Source organism: Vulpes lagopus, chromosome 9, assembly GCF_018345385.1.
Source record: "Vulpes lagopus strain Blue_001 chromosome 9, ASM1834538v1, whole genome shotgun sequence".
NCBI lineage: Eukaryota > Metazoa > Chordata > Mammalia > Carnivora > Canidae > Vulpes > Vulpes lagopus.
The window spans coordinates 63,930,344-63,953,578 of NC_054832.1; the positions used below are offsets into that span (position 1 = coordinate 63,930,344).

The window sequence follows — 23,235 nt, forward strand, 5'->3', positions numbered from 1 at the left end:
ACAACTTTTCTCTACAGTCTGACGAATCAACTATAAATTTTTTTGCCTCAGCTTCAAGGCTTATTGTAAATTTGACAAATCCTAATCCTAATGACTCTATCATGTGATTCCTACTCCAGTCAGGTAATTCTCCTCATAGTTTTCCATGTATATTTATTTCTACTTTTGTCTTTGCTTCTTTCATTTCTGTTTAGAATGCCCATCCTTCCTATCATCTAAATCTTACTTTTTCTTCAAGCTCAATTAAAATCTCACCTCCTTGAAGTCTTCCCAATTCTTGCATTCTACTTGATATCTTCCCTCCTGAATTCCTAAAATACTTGCAGTTAACACCACCCAGCTTAGCACTTAAATTGTCCCTTAATGGCTCCATATATCTTGTTTTATCTCAATTAAATGATAAAGAAGATTTATTTTTCTGTGAAAATATAAAAGAGCAGAAGTAGGCTCATATATAAAGATATCCAGTAACTACCTAAATAATAAATCCCAGGGTTTTTGTTTTTCAGAGAAAAACTGGGCAAAAATTTCCCTGGGTCATTAGTATGTCTATATATTTAGTACTCTCATACCTAGAGACTAGCTACTTTTTTTCTTATATATTAAAACAAACAGGGGCGCCTGGGTGGCTCAGTCAGTTAAGCACCCGACTCTTGATTTCGGTTCAGGTCATGATCTCAGGGTTGTGAGATCGAGCCCCATGTTGGGTTCTGTGCTGGTCATGGAGCCTGCTTAGGATTCTCTCTCTTCCTCTGCCCTTTTCCTCCAAGAAATATAACTAACTAAATAATAAAATAGGGACACCTGGATGGCTCAGCGGTTTAGCACTGAGGTGTGATCGGCCCAGGGTGTGATCCTAGAGTCCCAGGATCGAGTCCCACATTGGGCTCCCTGCATGGAGCCTGCTTCTTCCTCAGCCTGTGTCTCTGCCGTTCTGTGTCTCTCATGAATAAATACATAAAATTAAAAAAATAATAATAAAATAAAACAAAAAGGCCTAATTTATCATATTCTTTTTCTGTTCTAAATTATGTCAATAAACAATGCTTATAATTCAGTTTTAAGTCCTCCTCACTTTTCAACCTTTTACCCAGCAATCTACCTGCAAGGAAGGCAGGTATGAAAAATAATTTTAATGACTCATAGATTCCCACTCCAGTAATTCCCTGCCCTTTATCTATCCTATCCAGATACTTTAACTCTACTGTTGATAGATTCTGAAGAGTTAATATTAAAAGGGCATCACTTGTAAATACTTGTGTACCTTTAGTAGCTATAAACATCATTACTAATTTACATCATCTACTCTCAGGTTCCCTGAATATGCTGCATGTGTTTTCACGGCAGGACACTGAAATGGGGGAGTCATGACAGGTATGCTCTTAAGTCAGAACTTTGAAGGCATTTATATAAAATTAATCCCTTTGAATAGTCTATAAAATGTAAATAACTGTACATCTATACAGCCTCTCATAATTTCCAGAGAAATATTCTATTGATTTTTTTAAAATAAATTTATTTTTTATTGGTGTTCAATTTACCAACATACAGAATAACACCCAGTGCTCATCCCGTCAAGTGCCCCCCTCAGTGCCCGTCACCCATTCACCCCCACCCCCCGCCCTCCTCTCCTTCCACCACCCCTAGTTTGTTTCCCAGAGTTAGGAGTCTTTATGTTCTGTCTCCCTTTCTGATATTTCCCACACATTTATTCTCCCTTCCCTTATATTTATTGGTTTTCTTTTTATTGACATTTTTTAAAGTCATTTGGAGAGCTGTGCAAAGAATCAACTCAACAATTAACTCAATTAATATTTATGTCCTTATACAGTTTTTAAATTATAATCCTAAATATTTTCTATACAATGTCCTTAAAATATTTAAAAGCCGAAAGGGACTTGGAATCAAAGAGATCTAGGGACTCTTGGGTGGCTTTGCCATTGAACATCTGCCTTCGGCTCAGGACGTTATCCTGGGATCTGGGATCAAATCCTGTATTGGGCTCCCAGCCCGCTTCTCCTTCTGCCCGTGTCTCTGTCTCTGTCTCTCTCTCTCTATGTGTCTCTCATGAATAAGTAAATAAATCTTAAAAAAAAAAATCTGGGCAGCCCTGGTGGCGCAGTGGTTTAGTAATGCCTACAGCCTGGGATATGATCCTGGAGACCCGGGATCAAGTCCCATGTCGGGCTCCCTGCATGTATCCTGCTTCTCCCTCTGCATGTGTCTCTGCCTCTCTCTCTCTCTCTCTCTCTGTGTGTCTCTCATGAATAAATAAATAAAATCTTTAAAAAAAATCTAAATAAAGAAAACTGAGTGCTCGAATTCTATTTCAACTGAGAAACATTAGCACAAATATGCTTGGTACTCATTTTTTCTACCTGTACCTTTTCAAAATCTTCAGTTGTGAAGTTCTTAGAAGCTACATAAAGCTGCCCTTCAGGATCAATGGCTTTCTTTAAAGTATGTTGCACAGTAGAAAGAAGTGGGTAGAAAGAAGATGATTCATTGCAATTAATCAATAATCCAAATGTCTCTAGGAGATTAGCTGGAATCAAACTGCAATCCTACATCAAATGAAAATGTAAAATGCAAACATTAAACTCGGACATTTCCAAAAACACTTTAGAAATAATTATAAATTAAGTATTGTTTATAATTATTTAAATTACTAACAGTTATAATATTATTTCATTACAGTAAATTATAGGGCTGTTTAATTTATTTTATTATTTGTTATTATTAATTATTATTTAAAATGATTCCTGAGTAGCAAGGGAACTCAATATGATCAATTTTTTAATGCTCTTTATTACTATTACTTTTAAATATTTTCTTTATTTATTCATCAGAGACACACAGAGAGAGGCAGAGACACAGTCAGAGGGAGAAGCAGGCTCCAGGCAGGAGGCCTGATGGGGAACTTGATCCCAGGACTCCAGGATCACACACTGAGCCAAAGGCAGACACTCAACTACTGAGGTATCTCAGGTATCTCTTTATTATTTTCTTATACATTAATCATTAAAGCCTACTCTACTGCCTATTCAAATAATAATTTCTAGTAAACAGACACCTTCTTTGCCTCACTAAAAAAAATGAAAAATTTCAAATAACTGCATCATTATTTAGCTCTAGTATCCTATTAAAGATAGGAATGGCTTAATAACAAAACATTAAGAACAACAAAAATATTGAGATTAAAATCTATGATTAAATTCCCCGAACATTCTAGAAGTAAAATATACATATAGCTTACCATCTGACCAATTAGAGTGTTGGTTTTCTGCATATTTTTCCTTGAAGATGAATCCATATCAACAAAAGACCAAAAACTGCACTGAACTGGAAAAGTCATGTGTTGATTAACATCATTCCCAAACTTCTTTCCTGGGATGTATACTGTGATGCTTCTGCTTTCCAAAACTAGGTCAAAAGACATTACTCATTTATTATTTAGGTTCGTTTTGGTCTATATCTCTACAAATTAATAACAAATACTATTATATAGCATTTTACTGCCTAAGTGTTGGACAGTAAAGGCACAAGTAAATTGGTTGTTTGCAAGACATGGCTAAAATTAGAGGTTCTGCCAAAAAAATAACAAGACAAGAAAAATATTTGAATGTTTATGTGTCCCAATGACTTGATGAGAACAACAGTCTACAGCATGTAGCTGGAATTATGGTGAGTGTCTGGGTGGAACAGGCAGAGTGTTAAGAGACTGATGCTTACAAGGGGGGCTGAAATTAAGCAATGTTCTTTTATGTGGAAAAAAGAAAGCAGGACATATATATGAGAGTGAAAGAGGGTAAGTAAGATTGAGAGAGAATATAAACTACAATGACTAGGGGAAGATATATCTCAAATCCAACATGCTGAAAACCAAATTCATCATTTCTCCTCTTCAAGTGGCTCTGTATACATTACTCACAATTAGGGGTATCACCATCCAACTACTTAAAACGCATGTAAAAAAAAAAGTAGAAGTAACATAACCTCCTTTTTATCCTTCCTTCACCCCTTACAACCATTCAATCTATGGATTCAATCTGATTCCTAAGATTCTATCTTCCAAATATTTATCAAATTAGCCTTCATTCATGATAACAGAGTCTTTTGCTTATATTTATCTTTCCCTTGGGTCGTAAGGTAAGTATATATTTTTGACACTATAGAAACTGCCAGAACAGTTTTCAAAAAGGTTGTACTATGTACCAACAGTATATAGGAATTCCAGTTTTTCCACAACCCTGGTAACATTTGTTGTCAATCTTTTTAGTTTTTGCCATTCTAGTAGTCAGGGCCAGCTACTTAATATGTGGGTCCAGTGTAGACTAAAAATATGGGCTCCTTAATCAAAAGCAAGGGAAAAGCTACTGTTAAGAGTACTAATATGTAAAGATTTTTCCTTTAAAAATATTTTATCATTTATGAAATGTAATAAGACTGGTCTGGAGAAATCAGAATCCTCATCCTTTACTGGAGGGAATGTAAAATTGCATAGCCACTGTGGAAAACAGTTTGGTGGTTCCTCATTAAGTTAAACACAGAATTACCTTATGATCTAGCATTCCACTTCTAGGTATATACCCAAGAATTGAAAGTAAGGACTCAAACAGATACTTGGACTCCAATGTTCAGAGCAACATTATTCACAACAGCCAAAGATAGAAACAACCTAAGCATCCCTCAACAAATGAGTGAATTTTAAAAAATGGTATGTACATAAAATGGAATCTTATTCAGCAATGAGAAAAGAGATTCTTGACTAGACAAATTCATAAAGACAAAGTAGAGTAGAGGTTACTAGGGACTGGAGGTAGGGGGAGGGATAGGGTGTTACTGTATAAATGGGTACAGAGTTTCTGTTAGGCATTATGAAAAGTTCTGGAAATGGAGAGTAGTAATGATTACATAACATTGTGAATGTACTTAATGCCACTGAATTATACACTTTAAAATGGTTAAAATGGTAAATTTTATGTTATGTGTATTTCACCATAGAGGAGAACTCCTTCAACTTGGAAAAGAATATCTATAAAAAACCTATAGCTAACATCATATTTAATGGTGACAAACTCAAAACTTTCCTGCTAAGATCAGGAATAAGACAAGGATCTCTCTCTTCACCACTGTTTCTCTTTTTCTTTCCTTCTTTTTTTTTTTTTTTTAAAGATTTTACTTATTTATTCATACTACACTTGATCTTAGCCAAAAGGCTATACTATACTACACTTGATCTTAGCCAAAAGGTGGAGAAGTGATAGATTTTACTTATTTATTCATGAGAGACAGAGAGAGAAAGGTAGAGGGAGAAGCAGGCTTCCCACGAAGCAGGGAGCCCATAGGGACTGGATCCCAGGACCCCAAGATAATGACCTGAGCTGAAGGCACAAGCTTAAATGACTGAGCTACCCAGGGAACCTTCACCACTGTTTTTCAACATCAGAGTGGAAGTCCAAGCTAAAAACAGCAGACAAGAAAAGTAATCTGGGCCAATAAAAACTTACATGTTAGCACAACTTAGGGCAAAAGCCAAAACAAAGCATTTGTATATTAAATTTCTCTTTTTATTTATAAAGGTAAAAGGAGAAATATTATTTAATATAACTTTCTTAATTCCTAAAATGTGTACAATACAAAGCTGTTAAGTAACTCCTTGACAATAATGATACTATCAAACAGGTAAAAATTAATTAGAAAAAAATATTGTTTACCTGATTGAAGCTGTTCTAGTTTATCTTTTTTGTGTGAAGCCAAGTCTCCTATAAAGCAGATACCACCTTTAGCTAGCAAAGCACTGCCAGCTTGAATGCTAACTGCTCCAGTTCCATATTTATTTCTGGTTAGAGTAGGAAAAATTTCAGTAGAGACTGGATTACGTATACCACGGGGCACAAGGTTTATACTAAAATTCAAAAGCCTAGGAAAAAATAAATTACTCATTACTATTATTCAATGTTTGACTTTCAGAAGTGATAATGTATAACAGCTACACAATTAAATTTAATCTGAATGTTTCATGAGCAACTTTTTTTTTAAGATTTTATTTTTAAGTAATCTCTATACCCAACATGGGGCTCATACAACCCTACAACCAAGAGTTGCATGGTCTACTGACTGAGCCAGCCAGACAACCCCTAGTGAACACCTTTTCTAAGGATAAAAACATATATGAGACATGGTCCTTAACTTGGAAGGTTCACAGCCTAAAAAGAGAGACATAAACAAAAAACTAAAACACAATGTGTTTTCATGAGAACATCCACAGGAGAGTATTACTTCTTCCTGGAAGGAAGTCAGAGAAAGGTACAAAGAGATGACATTTGAACTGGGCCTTCCTCTTTATGGATTGCTTTCTTTTGTTTATTCAGAATTTTTGCATTTAGGCTTGCCAATAGCCCATAAAGACTATCTCTGCTGCCTATTTATCATGGTAACTCTTGATATATCTTTCTGTTTTCTAATCTCTTTGCCAATTGCCTCAGCCTCTTCATTTCTCAAATTTAGATTTTTTAAAAAAGATTTTATTTATTCATGAGAAACACACACAGAGAGAGAGAGAGGCAGAGACAGAAGCAGAGGCAGAGGGAGAAGCAGGCTCCCCACGGGAAGCCCAGTGTAGAACTTGTTCCTGGAACTCCAGGATCACGCCCTGAGCAGAAGGCAAGACACCCAACAACTGAGCCACCCAGGTGTCCCTCAAATTTAAATTTTAAGAAAGGCTTATGATTGTCTTAGCTTAGCTTTCAAATCCTTGCCACAGAAATCATAGCTTGGGGCGCCTGGGTCTGCCTTCAGCTCAGAGCGTGATCCCTCAGTCCTGGAATGTAGTCCCACATGGAGCTCCCCACGGGGAGCCTGCTTCTCCCTCTACCTCTGTCTCTCATGAAAAAAGAAATAAGATATTAAAAAAAAAAAAAAAAAAGAAATCACAGCTTGCTGGTGCAATCAACTATAATGAGCAGACATAGACATCCAGTGTAAAAGAGGACGAAGCAGTATTTTTAAATATGGATAGGTAGATGCTATAAAATTTCTAGTGTTTATGCCATTCCAAGAAATTTGGATGTTAGTTTGAAGATATATAAATGGGGGGAATGAGATTTATTAAGAAACTTTTGCAAAAGTGTATAGCAGTGGTTTTCAACCCTAGCTCATATTAAAATCACCTGGGGAGATTTTAAAAATTCCAATGGCAAGCCCCACCCCAAACCATTCTAGGGGTGGGCCAAAGTCACAAATATTTTTTTAAAAATTCTCCCAAGTGGGGCACTTAGGTGGCTCTGTCAGCTAAGCATCCAGCTTTTGATCTCAACTTGGGTCTTGACTCAAGGTCATGGGTTCAAGCTCCATGAGGTGCTCCATGCTGGGCATGGAGCATAGTTAAAAAGGAAAAAAAAAATTCTCCCAGATAATTTTAATATGCAGGAAGGCTGAGAACCTAGTTATATAGAACAAGGGGTCTCAAACTTGTCTGTCTACACATTGGAATCCAATGAGAATTTTTTTTAAATATTTTATTTATTCATAGAGACAGAGAGAGAGAGGGGCAGAGACACAGGCAGAGGGAGAAGCAGGCTCCATGCAGGGACATGGGACTCCATCCCAGGTCTCCAGGATCACACCCCAGGCTGCAGGCGGCACTAAACCGCTGCACCACGGGGGCTGCCTGAGAAATATTTTTAAAATAGTGATACAAGGTCACATAATGTAAAGTCAAAATACAAAAATCAATTATATTTCTATATATTCGCAGCAAACGTGAAAAATGAAATTAATAAAACACTACTATTTTTAATAACATCAATATTTTCAAATCTCTAGAAATCACTCTAGCAAAATACAGGCAAGACCTTTATAAAACATTGCTAAGAGAAATTAAGGAAGATTTAAATAAATGGAGATATACACTACATTCATGGATCAAAAGACTCAATATTGTTAAGATGTAAATTCTCCATAAAATTGATTTATAAGTTAAATGCAGTTCCAAAAAAATCTTTAATGGCCTTTTTTGGGGGGTGGTGAGAGATTGGTATTAATATATGGATTCTAAATTTTATAAGAAAATGAAAAGGACCTAAAATAGTGACAAAGAATCTTGAAAATGAAGAATAAAGTTGTACCATTTGATTTAAAACTTAACATAGAACTACAATAATAAAAAATGTATGGTACTATATAATTATGGACAAATAGGTCAAAATAACAGAAAAGAGTTCAAATTGATTTAGGTATAAAAGTTCAATTTTATACCTAGTTTATATCCAGTTCAACTGATTTCCAACAATGGTGCCACAACAATTCAATGAGGAATGGAAACTCTTTTCTTTCTTTTTTTCTTTTTTTTAAAGATTTTATTTATTTATTCATGAAAGACACAGAGAGAGACACAGGCAGAGGGAGAAGCAGGCTCCATGCCAGGAGCCCGATGTGGGACTCGATCCTGGGTCTCCAGGATTACGCCCTGGACCGAAGGCATGAGCCAAACCACTGAGCCACCCAGGGATCCCCCAGAAAGTCTTTTCAACAAAAGGTATGGAAAAACTGTATAAATGCATAGGAAAAAAACATTAATCTTGACTCCTATCTCACACCATATATAAAAATTAACTTATGATGAATAGCAGACCTAATATGAAAACAAAACTACAATGCTCCTAGAAGAAGATATAAAAAAAATCTTTATGACCTTAGTGTAGGAAAAGATTTTTTTTTTAGGGTTTTATTTATTTATTCATGAGAGACACTGAGAGAGGCAGAGACATAGGTAGAGGGAGAAGCAGAGTCCCTCCAGGGAGGCTGATGTGAGACTTGATCTCAGGACCCCGGGATCATGACCTGAGCCAAAGGCAGACACTCAACCACTGAGCCACCCAGATGTCCCTGGAAAAGATTTCTTAAACAGAATCCAGAAAACTCTAAACTTAAAAAAACCCAATAAATTGAATTTCATCAAAATGAAAAAGTTTGCTCATCAAAGACATTTTTAAGGAAAAAAAAATACTAGCTTTAGACTAAAAGAAAAATCTCATGGTACATATATGTGACAAAAGATGTGTATCTAGAACAATCCCACTTAACAGTGGGCAAAGGACTTGAACAGACAGATACTTCATAAAAGAAGATATGTGAGCAGCCAATATGCCAATAAGCAAAGACCAGCAGTCATCAGTTGAAATGTAAATTACAAACATAACGTGATACCATTTCACATGCACCAGAATGGCTAAATTGAGAAAGACTGACAATACCAGATGTTGGTGATGATAGAAACAAGTGGAACCTTACATTGTTGGTAGAAATGTAAAATGGTATAACCACCTTGGAAAACCTTTTGGCAGTATCTTATAAAGTTAAATATATACACCTACCTAATAACATAGCAATTCCAGTTCATATCCAAGAAAATGAAAATACAAGTCCCGAAAAAAGACCTGTATAGGAATGTTTACAGCAGATTCATTTATAATAGTGAAAACATGCAAAATCCAAAGTCCATCAATGGGAGAATGGATAAACAAATTCTGGTACATTCATATAATGGACTACTACTCATCAATAAAAACAATGAACTACTGACATAGACAACTGGGTCAATCTAAAAAACATGTAGAGTGAAAGAAAGTATGCCCAAAAGAGTATGTATACATTGTATGATTCTTTTTTTATGAAGTTCAAGAACAGGAAAATTGACCTATGGTAACAGAAATCACCTATGGAGATAGGAATTAAATGAAGGAGCTTTCTGAGGTGATGGAAATGTTCTATATCTTATTGTGATGGTGGCTATTGCAGCGCATGCACTTGTCAAAACTTACTGGATTATATACTTAAGATCTGATTATTTTACTACATATAGATTTTAACTAAAAAGCAAAAATATCTCATATCACCCCAAATACCACAGAAGACAAACAGAAAAAGAGACAAAGGCCTTAATTTACATGAGATATTACAAATCATTTAGAAACAAACTAAATAGAAAAGTGGACAATAGTCAAAGAGGTTCAAAGAAAAATAATAAAAGTGTTTAACAAGCTCTAACTGATGCTAATCTAATTAAAGAAATGCAAATTAAAATAAAATACCATTTTCCACCCATCAGAAGGCTAAATTTAAAAGTCTGATAATACCCAGTGTTGGTGAGGCTGTGAGGAAACAAATACTCTTATGCTCATCCGTGGAAGATTAAATTGGTGCAATCTGTAGCAGTTAGTACCACATTTACATTGCAGTTTAATTTTAGCAAAACATCATCTGTCCAATTAAGTTAATTTGCATTTTTTAAATTTTAAATTCATTCTATAAATTTGTTTTTGCTTTACAAATGCATCCAAGGTATTAATACACGAAGTTTATCCCTAGCTTTTGAACACTTAAGTAACTTTAAAAATGGTACTTCCTAGTGGGGAGCCCCAAAATGTTGAGTAGATGTTTATTCCAAAGTTAGGATGATAGCCCCAAAACAGTAATTGTGGCACTTTTCACAGACTTATTTGGATACAGTGCATGAGTATTTTTTAATGGAATCTTGTAGAAAAATAAGACAATGGCTTGTTGGCTCTTAGGGGGAAGATTATTTTTAAATGAAAGCAAAGTACAAAAGCAGAACACTGATCTAGGGAATGGGGGAAAAGGAAGCCTGTTAAGGATGCATTTATTTGTAAACTAGGTCTGAGTGGGGAATTGGTTGAAATTTTGAATGGTTAGATCCTCAAAATACTGAAGCAAATATCCAATTAATCAATTCCTGTTTTTAAAGTTCTGAACTTCGTTAATAAAAGTTTTTTAAAAATATTTATACTGTCCAGATAAATTCTAAATATTTGTCTTGTAATAATGCTCATGGAAAGGATTTATGCAAATCTATGACCACTTTACAATTTGAAAACATTCATGTCACATATTTTACCTGTCTATAAGTAGAGTATCACTTGTTATAATTAAAATATCCAGGCAATCTTTCAGTTCCTTGTTACGGTCACATGTTTGTACCAGACTCATCAGTAAACAGAGCTTGAGCAAATTATAAGTCCCAGGAGGAACAATTTGTGATGCAAAGATATTGGCAAGTATTGCTGTAAATTTCCAGCATGAGTTGGACGTCAAAGAGAGAAGATCCTTGAAATTGTTGCTAATTCCTGAAGGAACTGAAAATAAATATTAACACATTTTTAAAAAGGGTTTTTAAAACAAGAAAATGACATTATAGATTTCTAATTCCATTTATCTAAAATATTATCAAATTGTAGTTCTAGTAATGCCATATGGATTCAAATTCTTATAATAATATTCAATTATTATATATAGTAAATATATGAAATTATGATTAGAGGTCACTCTAGTCTCTTAATTTTATCCCAGGAAATATAACAGAAGGAAGCAGTTACCCCATGAGTCCACACAGTGGGGGGCAAGCAAATACCTAGTTCTTTTCCTTTTAAGACCTATGTGAACAAAGCCAGGTCAGAGGCCTCCTGTATTTCAGTGTTTGCTTTTATATTTCTGTTTAAAACAATACCACCTTTAGTGAGAGCTAAATAGTAGAATGGGAAATATTTGAATGTTGTTGTTAAAAGGGAAGATTTACTGTCTATTACAGAAGATTTACGATTACTTTGAAAGCACTGTACTGTACTTTACTGTAACATTCTAGATCTTTTCCACTCCCCTACTCTAACCAGCTCCTGAAAGAAATGGGTGATTTAATCCAATTGATCACTGGGAGGAAGAGCTGTGCATACATAACCTACTCCCTTTCTCCTTTCTCTTAAGCCACCATCATAAAGCAATTATTTCCTGTATCCATTTATACCTACGGACCAAGGGAGACCTACTTTAGTGTAGCTCCTGACACATTTGGGTGGTTAAATCTGCCTAATTCTGTAGTGCAGCATGAGAAAAAATACATTTTCATCTACATATAAATCATGCTTTGCTGCCAAATCAATAAACTGGAAACACTTCAAAGAAGAAAATATTTAAAATATCGTTAAAATATGTATTGTCCATTAGTGCTTCCCTTCATCAATATTTTTATTCTTTTAAGAAACTTTTCTCTTCTGGGATGCCTGGGTGGCTCAGCGGTTGAGCATCTGGCTTCAGCTCAGGGCATGATCCCGGGTCTGGGGATCAAGTCCCACATCGGAATCCCTATGAGGAGCCTGTTTCTCCCTCTGTCTATGTCTCTGCCTCTCTCTGTGTGTCTCTCATGAATAAATGAAATCTTTAAAAAAAAAGAAAAAAAACTTTTCAAGACAGAGGTATCTAGTATCTACTTGCATTTAAATTCAACTTGGGCCTCTATTATTGCAGATGGTTAACTAATCAAAAAAAAAATTCTAACTCTATTCAAGATTTAACTAGTCTTTTCCTACTTTAATTATTTGTGTGCCAAGTTAAAAGATTAGGTCTGCTCTCCACTTTTACTTAATGCTAATTTACGTTTGAGTTGTTAAAGGAAATTACCAGTATTAAGGTATATTTTAGCCCCCATCTGCCTTTCTCTTTTGTCTTATTTCTTGATTGGTTCAGAAGTCAGATGAGGAAAAGGATGCTACTGTATTGTGTTCTTTTTCTCAGGCCACGAGTTACTTTGTCTTAGCCAGAAAACAAAAGGTTGGGTAGAAAAACCTTTTGATGAATCTCTAACTCTTGGCATCTGGACACAATTTTCTCATTGCTAATTATGAAAAAATCAAAAGGTTTAGGCAAAAAATGGAGTCCTTCCTGTGGACAAGGTTCTACATTATCACATTTTATTTCTTTTAAAGCATTTATTGTGTGAAATCGTCTTGTTGATTAGTTTACATGATTACTGATTGTCTACCACGACTTAAAAGTAGGAACCTTGATTGCCCTAATTACAACTATGTACCTAGTGCTTAGAAGAGTGTCCAGCAATACTTATTTCCTGAGCAAATACTTATTTCCTGAACACATGGACTTAAATTTAAATATCTGTTAATATAGGATACTAACAATTTTCTTACCTTTTGGATTGCAAAAAATGATACTGTTTGCCTCTATACAGACAGCAGTTTGTGAAGTTTTTACACAGGTTGGAATTCCAATAATTTTATACTCACTTCCTATATTCATTTTACCCACTGATTCATCTAAGATTAGTAAACACAAAGAAAATATGTATTCACTAAATGAAACTTTACATGATCATATGGTTCTAAGATCTGGAACTAATAACTCAGTAGTCAAGCTGGTTGTAAAGCATCTACCTTTGTTTAGTACAGTATCTATACAGAGTAGCACTAATAGTGTAAAATGAGGCAATTTTATTGCTGATAAGTTTTTATATTTATAGGCAATGACGAGTTAACCTCAAGAAGCATGAGACATAGCAACTAGATAGTCTCCTTTAATATAACTAAAGGAAAAAAAAGATCATTCTATTTAAGACAAAACATCTTTTCATTAAATGACAAAAACTGTTAATAAAAATTCCCTTATACATAATAATTTGAGAAGAAAATAATTTATAAGTATTGTTCACTGCCTACAATATAGACAAGGTATTTTTACACATATTATCTAATTGAAAACTATTAGATATTGTTATTCCTGCTTTGTACCTGAAGAAATTGGGAAGTTAAGTAAATGGTACAAGTCTAAACAATATATAGCAGAACTGAAACTCACATCTAGATCTGCCTATCTCCAAAGTCTACCTTCTTGCACTATGCTAGATTTTCCTTTTCACATCTACAGACTAGGCAAAGCTTTTGCACAAATTCAAAATTGATTGATAGATTGACTGTTTTAAGTAGGCTCCATGCCCAGCATTGGAGCCCAATGCGGGGCTTGAGCACAGGATGGCAAGATCAAGACTTGACCTGAAATTGAGTCAGACACTTAACCAACTAAGCCACCCAGGCATCCCTCAAAATTTATCTTAAAAACGGATACTAGGGATCCCTGGGTGGCGCAGCGGTTTGGCGCCTGCCTTTGGCCCAGGACGCGATCCTGGAGACCCGGGATCGAGTCCCACGTCGGGCTCCCGGTGCATGGAGCCTGCTTCTCCCTCTGCCTGTGTCTCTGCCTCTCTCTCTCTCTCTCTCTGTGACTATAATACATAAATAATAAATAAAATAAAATAAAAAAATCTTTAAAAAAAAAAAAAAAACGGATACTAAAAGGACACCTGGGTGGCTCAGCGGTTGGGCATTTGCCTTTGGCTCAGGGTGTGATCCTGGAGTCCCGGGATCGAGTCCCAGGTCAGACTCCCTGCATGGAGCCTGCTTCTCCCTCTGCCTGTCTCTGCCTCTCTCTCTCTCTCTCTCTCTCTCTCTCTCTGTCTCTCATGAATAAATAAATAAAATCTTAAAAAAAAAAAAAAAAAAACATAGGCTTTGAGGCCAGAAAGCCTGAATTTGAATCATGACTATGCCACATATTTAGCTATGTGACTTTGGACAAGTAACTTCTCTGTGCCTGAATTTCCAAGTTGTAAAATTGAGATAACAATAGAACTTACTTGATAGGGTTGTGACTAACTGAGTTAATATATGTAAGAGTGCCTGGCACACAGTTAGTGCTATATAAAAATTACCTTTTATCATCTGTGCTTACATGCTTGCCTCATCCTTGTCAGGCCATGGTGGAAAGAGTTTTTGTTTGGGTCTCTACTTCCCTATCTCTTGATTTTCTTTTTCTTTTTTTTTTAATTTTCTTATACATGGTTGACATCCAAGTTCTCTCTTTTTAAACAGTTTAACTCCTCCAAATTCAACCCAAGAAAAGAGGCTGAGCCCCATCCTCATTTTCACAGTTCCAGCTTTTCAGTGAAGATTCACCCTTCCCTGGGTGATTGATACCGAAAATGATTTCCTCCATGGCAGACTCTGTCCACTCACAGGTTTTTACTCATGCAGTTCTCAACAGTTAATCATATGTCACAACTCATTCATTTTTTAAACAAATATTTATTGAGGTTTTATTATGTACAGTAAAAAAAAAAAAATTCCTTACTTTCATGGAATTTACATTATAAAATAACTCCAGGGCCTCCTCAACAGCTCAGTTGGTTAAGAGGCTGACTCTTGGTTTCAGCTCAGGTTATGTCTGGTCTCCCTGCTCAGCATGGAGTCTGCTTTCCCTCTGCCCCTCCCTCTGCTTGCACATACTCTCTCTCTCAAATAAATAAATAAATCTTTAAAAAAATAAATAAAATAACCCCAATATTTACATAATATACAACATAAAATGATGGGAGACCATTACCATAAATTATTGTATCCCTGAAATTTAGCACAGTACTTAGAGCATAGCAGGTGCTAATACCTTTTTAAGTTAATGATATATGACTTAATAACTGATATATTAGCTAAATATGACTCTTTAAAACACTCAAAAAGAGGCCTGTGATTCTTAAGCTATAGAAGCACCATTTATAATACATGGCTATAAACAAATCAATTACATATTTCATATATTTTAGAGCAATTGATTTTTAGTTCATACAAAACTTACTTACCTCTTAGAAAAATTGTAAGAGATTGAAACCTAAATGGCTGGTTGTTAGAATATCCTTTAAAAGCCTGAAGTGCCTTTGCTGTGATTATTTCAACTATCTGTTTATCTTAAGGCAAACAGCAAAAAGAATAGTTATTTGAATATACATTTAATTGAATTTCCACATTAACATATCAAACACTATTTTAAAATTTGTAATTACAAAATATAAATGCATTTTTACCACCAAGTACTCTAAATTTTCTGTCTTCTTGAAGCGAAGATGAACATAGATTACACAGAAAGTCATTTCTTACTGTTGCAGATTCTGTAGCACCAGGCACATGCATTCTTATATACTGAAATCCTGAAAGAAAACAAAGGTAAGCTAAATTTGATTTTAGATTTAGCTATCCATTTTCAGTCCTTTAAAATTAATCTAATTCAAAGTATAATTCAATTTTGCATATGGGTTCAGAGCAGTTCAATGAACACTTATTACACGGCTATTTCTTGCCAGGCACTATGCCAAGGTACTAGTGATATGGATACTTAAACATACAGTTTCAAAAAGCAGCAATAATAAAAAAAAAAATTAAAAAAAAAAAAAAAAAAAAAAAAAAAAAAAAAAAGCAGCAGCAATAAGAAACAGATAATTTCAATAAGTGGTATTCATTTAGCGTGGCATAGAGAGGAATGGCATCCAACCCAATGAGAAGTGGGGATGAATGGAAAAGATGTCCGGAGAGGGACTGAAGTGAAGTTAAGCCAAAGGTTTGAGAGACGACATTACAGGGAGAGGTAACAGCATGAACAGTCATGAAACAATGTGTGAGAACAAGTACTTCAACAATCCGAGATAGTAGGGAAAGAAAAGAATGCACTCTTCAAGATTATGCAAAGTGAACTTATAAACATGAAATACCAAGTTTTATTCTATTCTTTCTACTCTATGAATGTTTCATAACTAATGGTAAACACGATTTAGGATTAAACAATAAATTGCTTGACGTTTTGATTTTACATTTTTGTATCTACCTTTTGAAAGAGGGCATGCTTCATCCGAACAAAGAAATCTTGCACCTTGTGTATACTTGGTTACAGTTGTCATTGAAATTACAATTCCTTGCATCATATAAAATCTTTGAGATGCATAATCAAGTGGAAACTCACAAAGATCGAGACTATAACTTCGCAGTTGTGGTAAATGTGTTAACTTCAGCACTATATTAATCTAATAAGAATGTAAAAAATGGTATTAATAAAAATTGCAGATCCGACTGGACTTGCATTACACTATAGTAAGTATATCTGTGGAGTAAATCAAGTAAATGATTTGTTACTGTTATTAGGAAACAAAATTTAAGCATAAGAAAAAAGATTTAAATATAAAATTAAAGATGTAAACCCCTTAAATCTTACATTTTAATTGAAAATATTATTATGAATTATTTTTTTTTAAAACCACAAATTCCTGGCTATAAAACAAGACACTGAAAAGACCTACAAAACAATGACAATCTAATACTAATGAATACTTTTAGTGCCAGACTGTGATCTCTTAAATATAATTTTTCACCAAAAGGAACCAAGGCTGCTTAAGGGAAATGACTGACTGCAGGTCTGGGGCAGAAGATATACCAGATGGACCTCGTGCACCTCCGTGTGCCAGAAACCAAGGGAGCTACAAAAAAATTAAAACATGGGATGTGCCAAAAGGACATAAAAGCAAACTCTAAGGGACTCCCAATGATCAAAAGTACAATAATATAAATATCCAAAAGAGTGACAAAGATTCATTGAAATATATTAGAAATATTTTAAAATTTATGAGTTACTCATAATAATAAAAAAAGGAAAAACAAAACCAAGAAAATTATTGGTCATTATTGGAGGCTCCTAGATTTCAATTCATTATTCTCTGAAAATTTATTTATTTTATTTTTTTATTTAAAAAATTTTTAAATATATATTTTTATTTTTTTATGACAGTCACACAGAGAGAGAGAGAGAGAGGCAGAGACACAGGTAGAGGGAGAAGCAGGCTCCATGCACCAGGAGCCCAACGTGGGATTCAATCCTGGGTCTCCAGGATCGCACCCTGGGCCAAAGGCAGGCACCAAACCGCTGCGCCACCCAGGGATCCCTATTCTCTGAAAATTTATAAATGGAAAGAATCAACCATTTATTCTCCCTTTCAGGTACAAACTGTATTTCAGGGTGACCAAATAGTTGATGAGAGAAAACTTCTGCTATAGAATAACTTCAACTAATAAATTCAGAAAGGTTGCTGAAATTAGAAAAATCACAATTTTGCAACCTCTAATGAAATAATGGATTCTAGGTAATGGCCATCAGTGGCTGCAAAAACGATTAGGTGAATATTGATGGGAGAGTATATATTGAAGAGATCAGACCGACATTACCAGAACCCACTGATCAGTAATTCTGGGATTACTAAAAGTGGAAAAACAGTGTATTTCTAATGTAGTGCAATATAAAATACATGACAATAAGTATGACTTATTCTTGTCAAAATGAGTTGAATCTGAATTTTTTTTTTAATTTTATCCATAAGACACAGAGAGAGAGAGAGACAGAGACACAGGCAGAGGGAGAAGCAGGCTCCACGCGGGAAGCCCGATGTGGGACTCAATCCTGGGACTCTGGGATCATGCCCTGAGCCGAAGGCACACTCAACTGCTGAGCCACCCAGGTGTCCTGAGTTGAATCTGAATTTAAGCAAGTTTTTACAGCCAATTTATATTTTCCAGAAATATGGGGTATGGAAGAATAAATACCATAAAACATAATCAGACAAATCCAGAGTATGAAACATTGTACAGAACAATTAACTAGTTTCTTCAAAAACTCAGTGGAATAAAAAAGGAAGAGGGAAGAAATTGCTCTAGGTTAAAAGAGGTTTAATAAGATACAATAACTAATTATAATGCATAGACCTTGTTTTGATCCTGATTTGAACAAATCAATTTTGAGACACTCTTGAGAGCTCAAATGGGTAATTTAAATATGACCCGGATATTAGATGGTACCAAAAAAATTGTTATTTTGTAAGGGGTCATAATGGCACTGTGGTTATATAAGAAAAATGTCTGCAACTTTTAGAAGTTGATACTAAAGGCTGTAGGGGGTATCATTAGGATGTCTGGGATTTGCTTTAAAATATTTTGGCAAAAAATTGATGATGCAGGTATAGCAAAATATTATAAACTATTAAATCTAAATGATAGCTATATAGAGGTTCACTGTATTATTCTCTTTGTTTTGGGGTATGTTTGAAATGTTTTATTATAAAAATTTTCAATGTTATGATAATAGAAGAAGCAAAGATATGTATTTAAGATACTGTGTTGAACTCTGAAGAAATGTAGTCTTTTTTAATGAACAAAAGTATGAATACAAAAATATTTATTTACAAGTAATTATCAAGTTTTTACCTTAGGTTTCTTTGTTAAATTTAAGTAAAACTTACTTGAGTTTCAGTCTGTAATTGTCCAATTAATGAGAGAGTCTTAACAGCAGTAAAACAGACCTGTGATTTCAAACAAACAAAGTTACCAAAAATTCCACGTGGCATAAAATTATTTCTTTCTTTAACTTACTGATTGAAAAACTTGAGCAGCTTTTAAAGGCTGGTGTAAAATGTGATTTCCTAGTTCAGCATCCAATTCAGTAATATCAGAGGGATTTATTAAAATATTGAATCGATACACAGCATAACTTTGTTTTGAGTCTGTAAAGATACACAAATATAAAAATGCGGATAGTTACATGTAGGGATTTATTTTAAAGTTTCTTAAATATAAAGTCACTTTGTTGAACATACCATTGTAGGACCTGCAATCATCTATAAATTTTTGGAGGCCTCCACTTCTGTCAAGATAGATCAGGGCTGCCTCTTTCATTTTTAGATTTGACATTTTCTTCTGGTTAATGATTCTTCTCTATTACTAAGTGATTAAACTACTGGCTGGTAAAGACTACAGGTGGTGAAATGCATAGAAAAGATGAGACTACCTAGAAATAAAATAAATTAGAATTTTCAATTCATGATCTCTAATAAAACCTCACAACTGTTCAACATAAGACTGACAGTGAAATGAGGTAATATTTTCAAATTAAAAAAATTCCTGCCCCCCCCCCCCTGCAAAAAAAAATTCCTGCCCAAAAGGAAACAAAACTTTGTGGGTTTTTTTTTTTTTTTGCCAAATAACATTTTTTATCGACAGTAGGTCATACTATTCTCCACAAGATTGCAAATTTAAGAACAGGAGCCTCAACTGTCTCTTTGCAGAGTAGGTGTTCTCAAAAAATGCTTGTTGGAATAAATACTTGATGATGAGGTCCTCTTGCAGAGCTTGTTTATTAAAAAGTGAAAGTGGTAAAAGTTGTTTCAAAAATTCAATCTAAGTAAAATGTAGTTAACCTAAAAAGTCTAAGGACTTAGTTCCAGATCCAACATAACACATTAAACCTTGGTAATGAGAATGAATATGTCAAATTCATTTAAAGACAGCAAACAGTAATTGGAAACAATAAATACCAATTGTATCAGGTGTTAGGGATAAAATGGTTAAGATTGGATCCTGCCTTCATGGAGCTGCCAATTAAGAGAAGTCGGAGATAATGACCATCACATTTACTCATCATCAAGTATTTATTGGGCACTTAACTATTTATTAGATACCAGACTGTCCTAGACACCGGGGATACAAAGATGAGTAAAATGAGTCCTACTGTTCACAAAGAGTACAGTGAGAGATGAGAGATATGTAAAAAAGTTATAACTTACTTGCTATAAAAGAAATATTAATGTACTAAAGAGCACAAAAGAAACAAGATATATCAAATAGTTCACAAAATGGCATCATCCTTGTGTTAGGGTCATAATATTTTCTCTTGTTATAGGACATTTTGACTTAATACAATGGGTCATAGAGCAAAAACAATGAATTCTACTTTAAAGGTAACATTTGATAAAGATTTCACTAATTGGAGGAGAGGTGAAAACAGAATTTTTCCAAAGATGGGGTAATCCCTTGTTACCCCAATTTTCAGACCTACAGTATTGAATCCATGTCCTTATTACTATTTGGAATTCAGGTCACTTTCCAAAGAAACGTAATTGAGACTTGTCCTTTTTGCTATTATACGGGGGGTAAAGTTCAGAGTTCCTCAGTGGTCATAGATACAATGATCTTAAAGTGTATGTTGTGTTCAGGACATCACATCTGTGCTTCATTTGAACATAGGGTTTCTGGGACTGAATGAAGGGAGGCTACTGGTAATGAAATTGGTGAAAATCAGATTATTAAAGTGTTTGAAGTCCATGACGATTATATAGGCAAAAAAGAAGCCATCAAAGTCTTTAACAGGGGAAACATGGTCAGATTTTTATGTTGGTAATCAATGCCGGCTGCCAGTGCGGAAGATGGGTTGGATAGAGAGTTAAAGATAATCAGTTTCTAGCTACTGAAATAGTCCTGAGAGATAGATGTCTGGTCCAATCCAGGGCATAAGGAGTGAAATGAACTAGAGGGGATGGATTCTAGATTCTTGAAGATGTCACGCTGGACCTGGCGATCAGCCTGGGGGTGTTCTCAGGATGGGTGGATGCTGCTGCTCTAATGGAGACATGGAACCCCGAGGAGTAGGAAAATAACGTAAAGCTCATGTGAGATACTGTAAACCCTGACACCGATATATACAAGGAAGAGGGCCACGTAAATCACAGCTTGGAGGCCAGCAGCATTAAAAAAAAAAAAAAAAAAAAAAAAGCGAGGGATAAAGCCCCGGTGTCACTTGTGTAAAGCAGAGGTCCTGGGAGTGGCTTCACTTTTGAGGAGGGGAAAGTGGAAATCGACATGGAAGCCTGCGTAAACGCATTAAATAAGAGAACGGGGACAAAATTCTACAAGCGTTCCCACACTCCAAAGAACTCAAGGGCCGGTTCACCTCGAACAGGCGCGAGTCTCGTCTCCTCACCCTGGCCCCTCAGCAGAAAAACACCTCACAAAGCGGATAACAGCGAATCCGACCTCACACCCTGGGATCCAGAAGCTCTCCCACTGCCTTCCGCAGCCTCTGGAACCAGGAACCCTAGGCCAACAGCGAACACGCCCCACACGGCGCCTCACCCACCGAGCCCGCCAGTCAGGCGCTCCCTTGAGACCGGCTCCCAGCGAGACCTCGCGCGCATGCGCGCACCTTTCCACCGTTGGCGGCGCGGGGGCTGCTGGGACTCCGCCCCCATCGGGCGGGTACCCGGCCCGTTCCTCCGCCCTCTTTAGTTAAATTACCGTCGCTCCCTCTCTGTGAGGCACAGAAATGGGAGAAAGCTAGATACGAACAGTTGCTTTTCGTTGTTTTCACAGGCCAGGGGTGTATATGGGTTTTTGTTTGTTTTTATTTATTTATTTCTAAGATTTTATTTATTCTGAGAGACACAGAAAGAGACAGAGAGAGAGAGAGAGAGAGAGAGGCAGAGACACAGGCAGAGGGAGAGGCAGGCTCCACGCCGGGAGCCCAACGAGGGACTCGATCCCGAGACCGCAGGATCACGCCCTGGGCTGCAGGGAGCCGCTCAACTGCTGAGCCACCCAGGCGTCCCTTTCTTTTGTTTTTAATTTACTGAAAACGCTCCTGCTGGGAATGCAAAATATAAGCAATTTGGGAAATATTTTGGGACTACCTCTGACGCGGAGTTACTCTAAGATCCAACAAGGCCATGCCACACGTTCTCTATTATACATAGATAATGAAAGGATTTAAAACCTATGCTCCCACAAAAACGTATACAGGAACGTTCATAGCCGAAATTGTAAACAACTGATAGTTAAATAAAACGGTATATCCCTACAATGGAATGTTATTTGCTTTAGAAAGGAATGAGGTACTAATACATGCTTCGACCGACATGGATGAGCCTTGAAAATACTGTGCAAAGTGAAAGAAGCCAGATATAAAAGGCCAAATACTGGGCAGCCCCGGTGGCTCAGCGGTTTAGCGCTGCCTTTGGCCTGGGGTGTGATCCTGGAGACCCGGGATCGAGTCCCACGTCGGGCTCCCGGTGCATGGAACCTGCTTCTCCCTCTGCTTCTCCTTCTGCCTGTGTCTCTGCCTCTCGTTCTCTCTGTGTCTCTCATGAATAAATAAACAAAAATCTTAAAAGATGCCAAATGCTATATGATTCCATCTTAATGAAATACCTGGAATAGACAAATCTGTACAGAGACAAAGTAGATCAGTGGTTTAGACTTGAGGGGAAATGAAATTGTGGTAAAATATATATGACACAAAATAAAATGAAATTCTGTACCCATTAAACAATAATTCTATTTACTCCCCATCCTTACCCCCTTCTTGATACCCCTGACAACCACCATTCCACTTTCTGTCTCCATGAATTTAACTACTCTAGGAACCTCATATAAATGGAATCCTATAGTACTTATTTCTTTCGACTAGCTTATTTCACTTAGCAAAATTTCCTTTCATGGATCATCCATATTGTAGCATAACAAAATTTCCTTCTTTTTCAAGACTAAATAATATTCCATTGTATGTATATATACCATTTTGTTTATCTAACCACATAAGATTTCTTTTTGAGGTGATGAAGATGTTCTAAAATAGATTGTGGTGATAGTTGCACCACTCTGAATAAACTAAAAGTCAGGGAACTAGACACTTTATTTATTTGTTTTTAAACTTTTTTAGAGAGGGAGAAAGGAGGGGAGG

At 35.8% G+C, this 23,235-nt stretch overlaps 1 protein-coding gene across 1 annotated transcript in view; it reads right to left on the reverse strand.

Moving 5' to 3' along the window:
- Nucleotides 1-19,415, reverse strand: part of MCMDC2 (minichromosome maintenance domain containing 2) — a 34,480-nt gene extending 15,065 nt beyond the window's left edge. The window contains exons 1-11 of the mRNA XM_041769684.1: nucleotides 19,322-19,415; nucleotides 19,098-19,228; nucleotides 18,968-19,027; nucleotides 16,513-16,708; nucleotides 15,719-15,841; nucleotides 15,497-15,601; nucleotides 12,999-13,124; nucleotides 10,919-11,156; nucleotides 5,718-5,923; nucleotides 3,257-3,423; nucleotides 2,385-2,564 (exon numbers count right to left, since the gene is read on the reverse strand). Of these exons, the coding sequence (XP_041625618.1) occupies nucleotides 2,385-2,564; nucleotides 3,257-3,423; nucleotides 5,718-5,923; nucleotides 10,919-11,156; nucleotides 12,999-13,124; nucleotides 15,497-15,601; nucleotides 15,719-15,841; nucleotides 16,513-16,708; nucleotides 18,968-19,027; nucleotides 19,098-19,228; nucleotides 19,322-19,415 (1,626 nt within the window). The remainder of the gene's footprint in view (nucleotides 1-2,384; nucleotides 2,565-3,256; nucleotides 3,424-5,717; nucleotides 5,924-10,918; nucleotides 11,157-12,998; nucleotides 13,125-15,496; nucleotides 15,602-15,718; nucleotides 15,842-16,512; nucleotides 16,709-18,967; nucleotides 19,028-19,097; nucleotides 19,229-19,321) is intronic.
- Nucleotides 19,416-23,235: the final 3,820 nt, after the last annotated feature.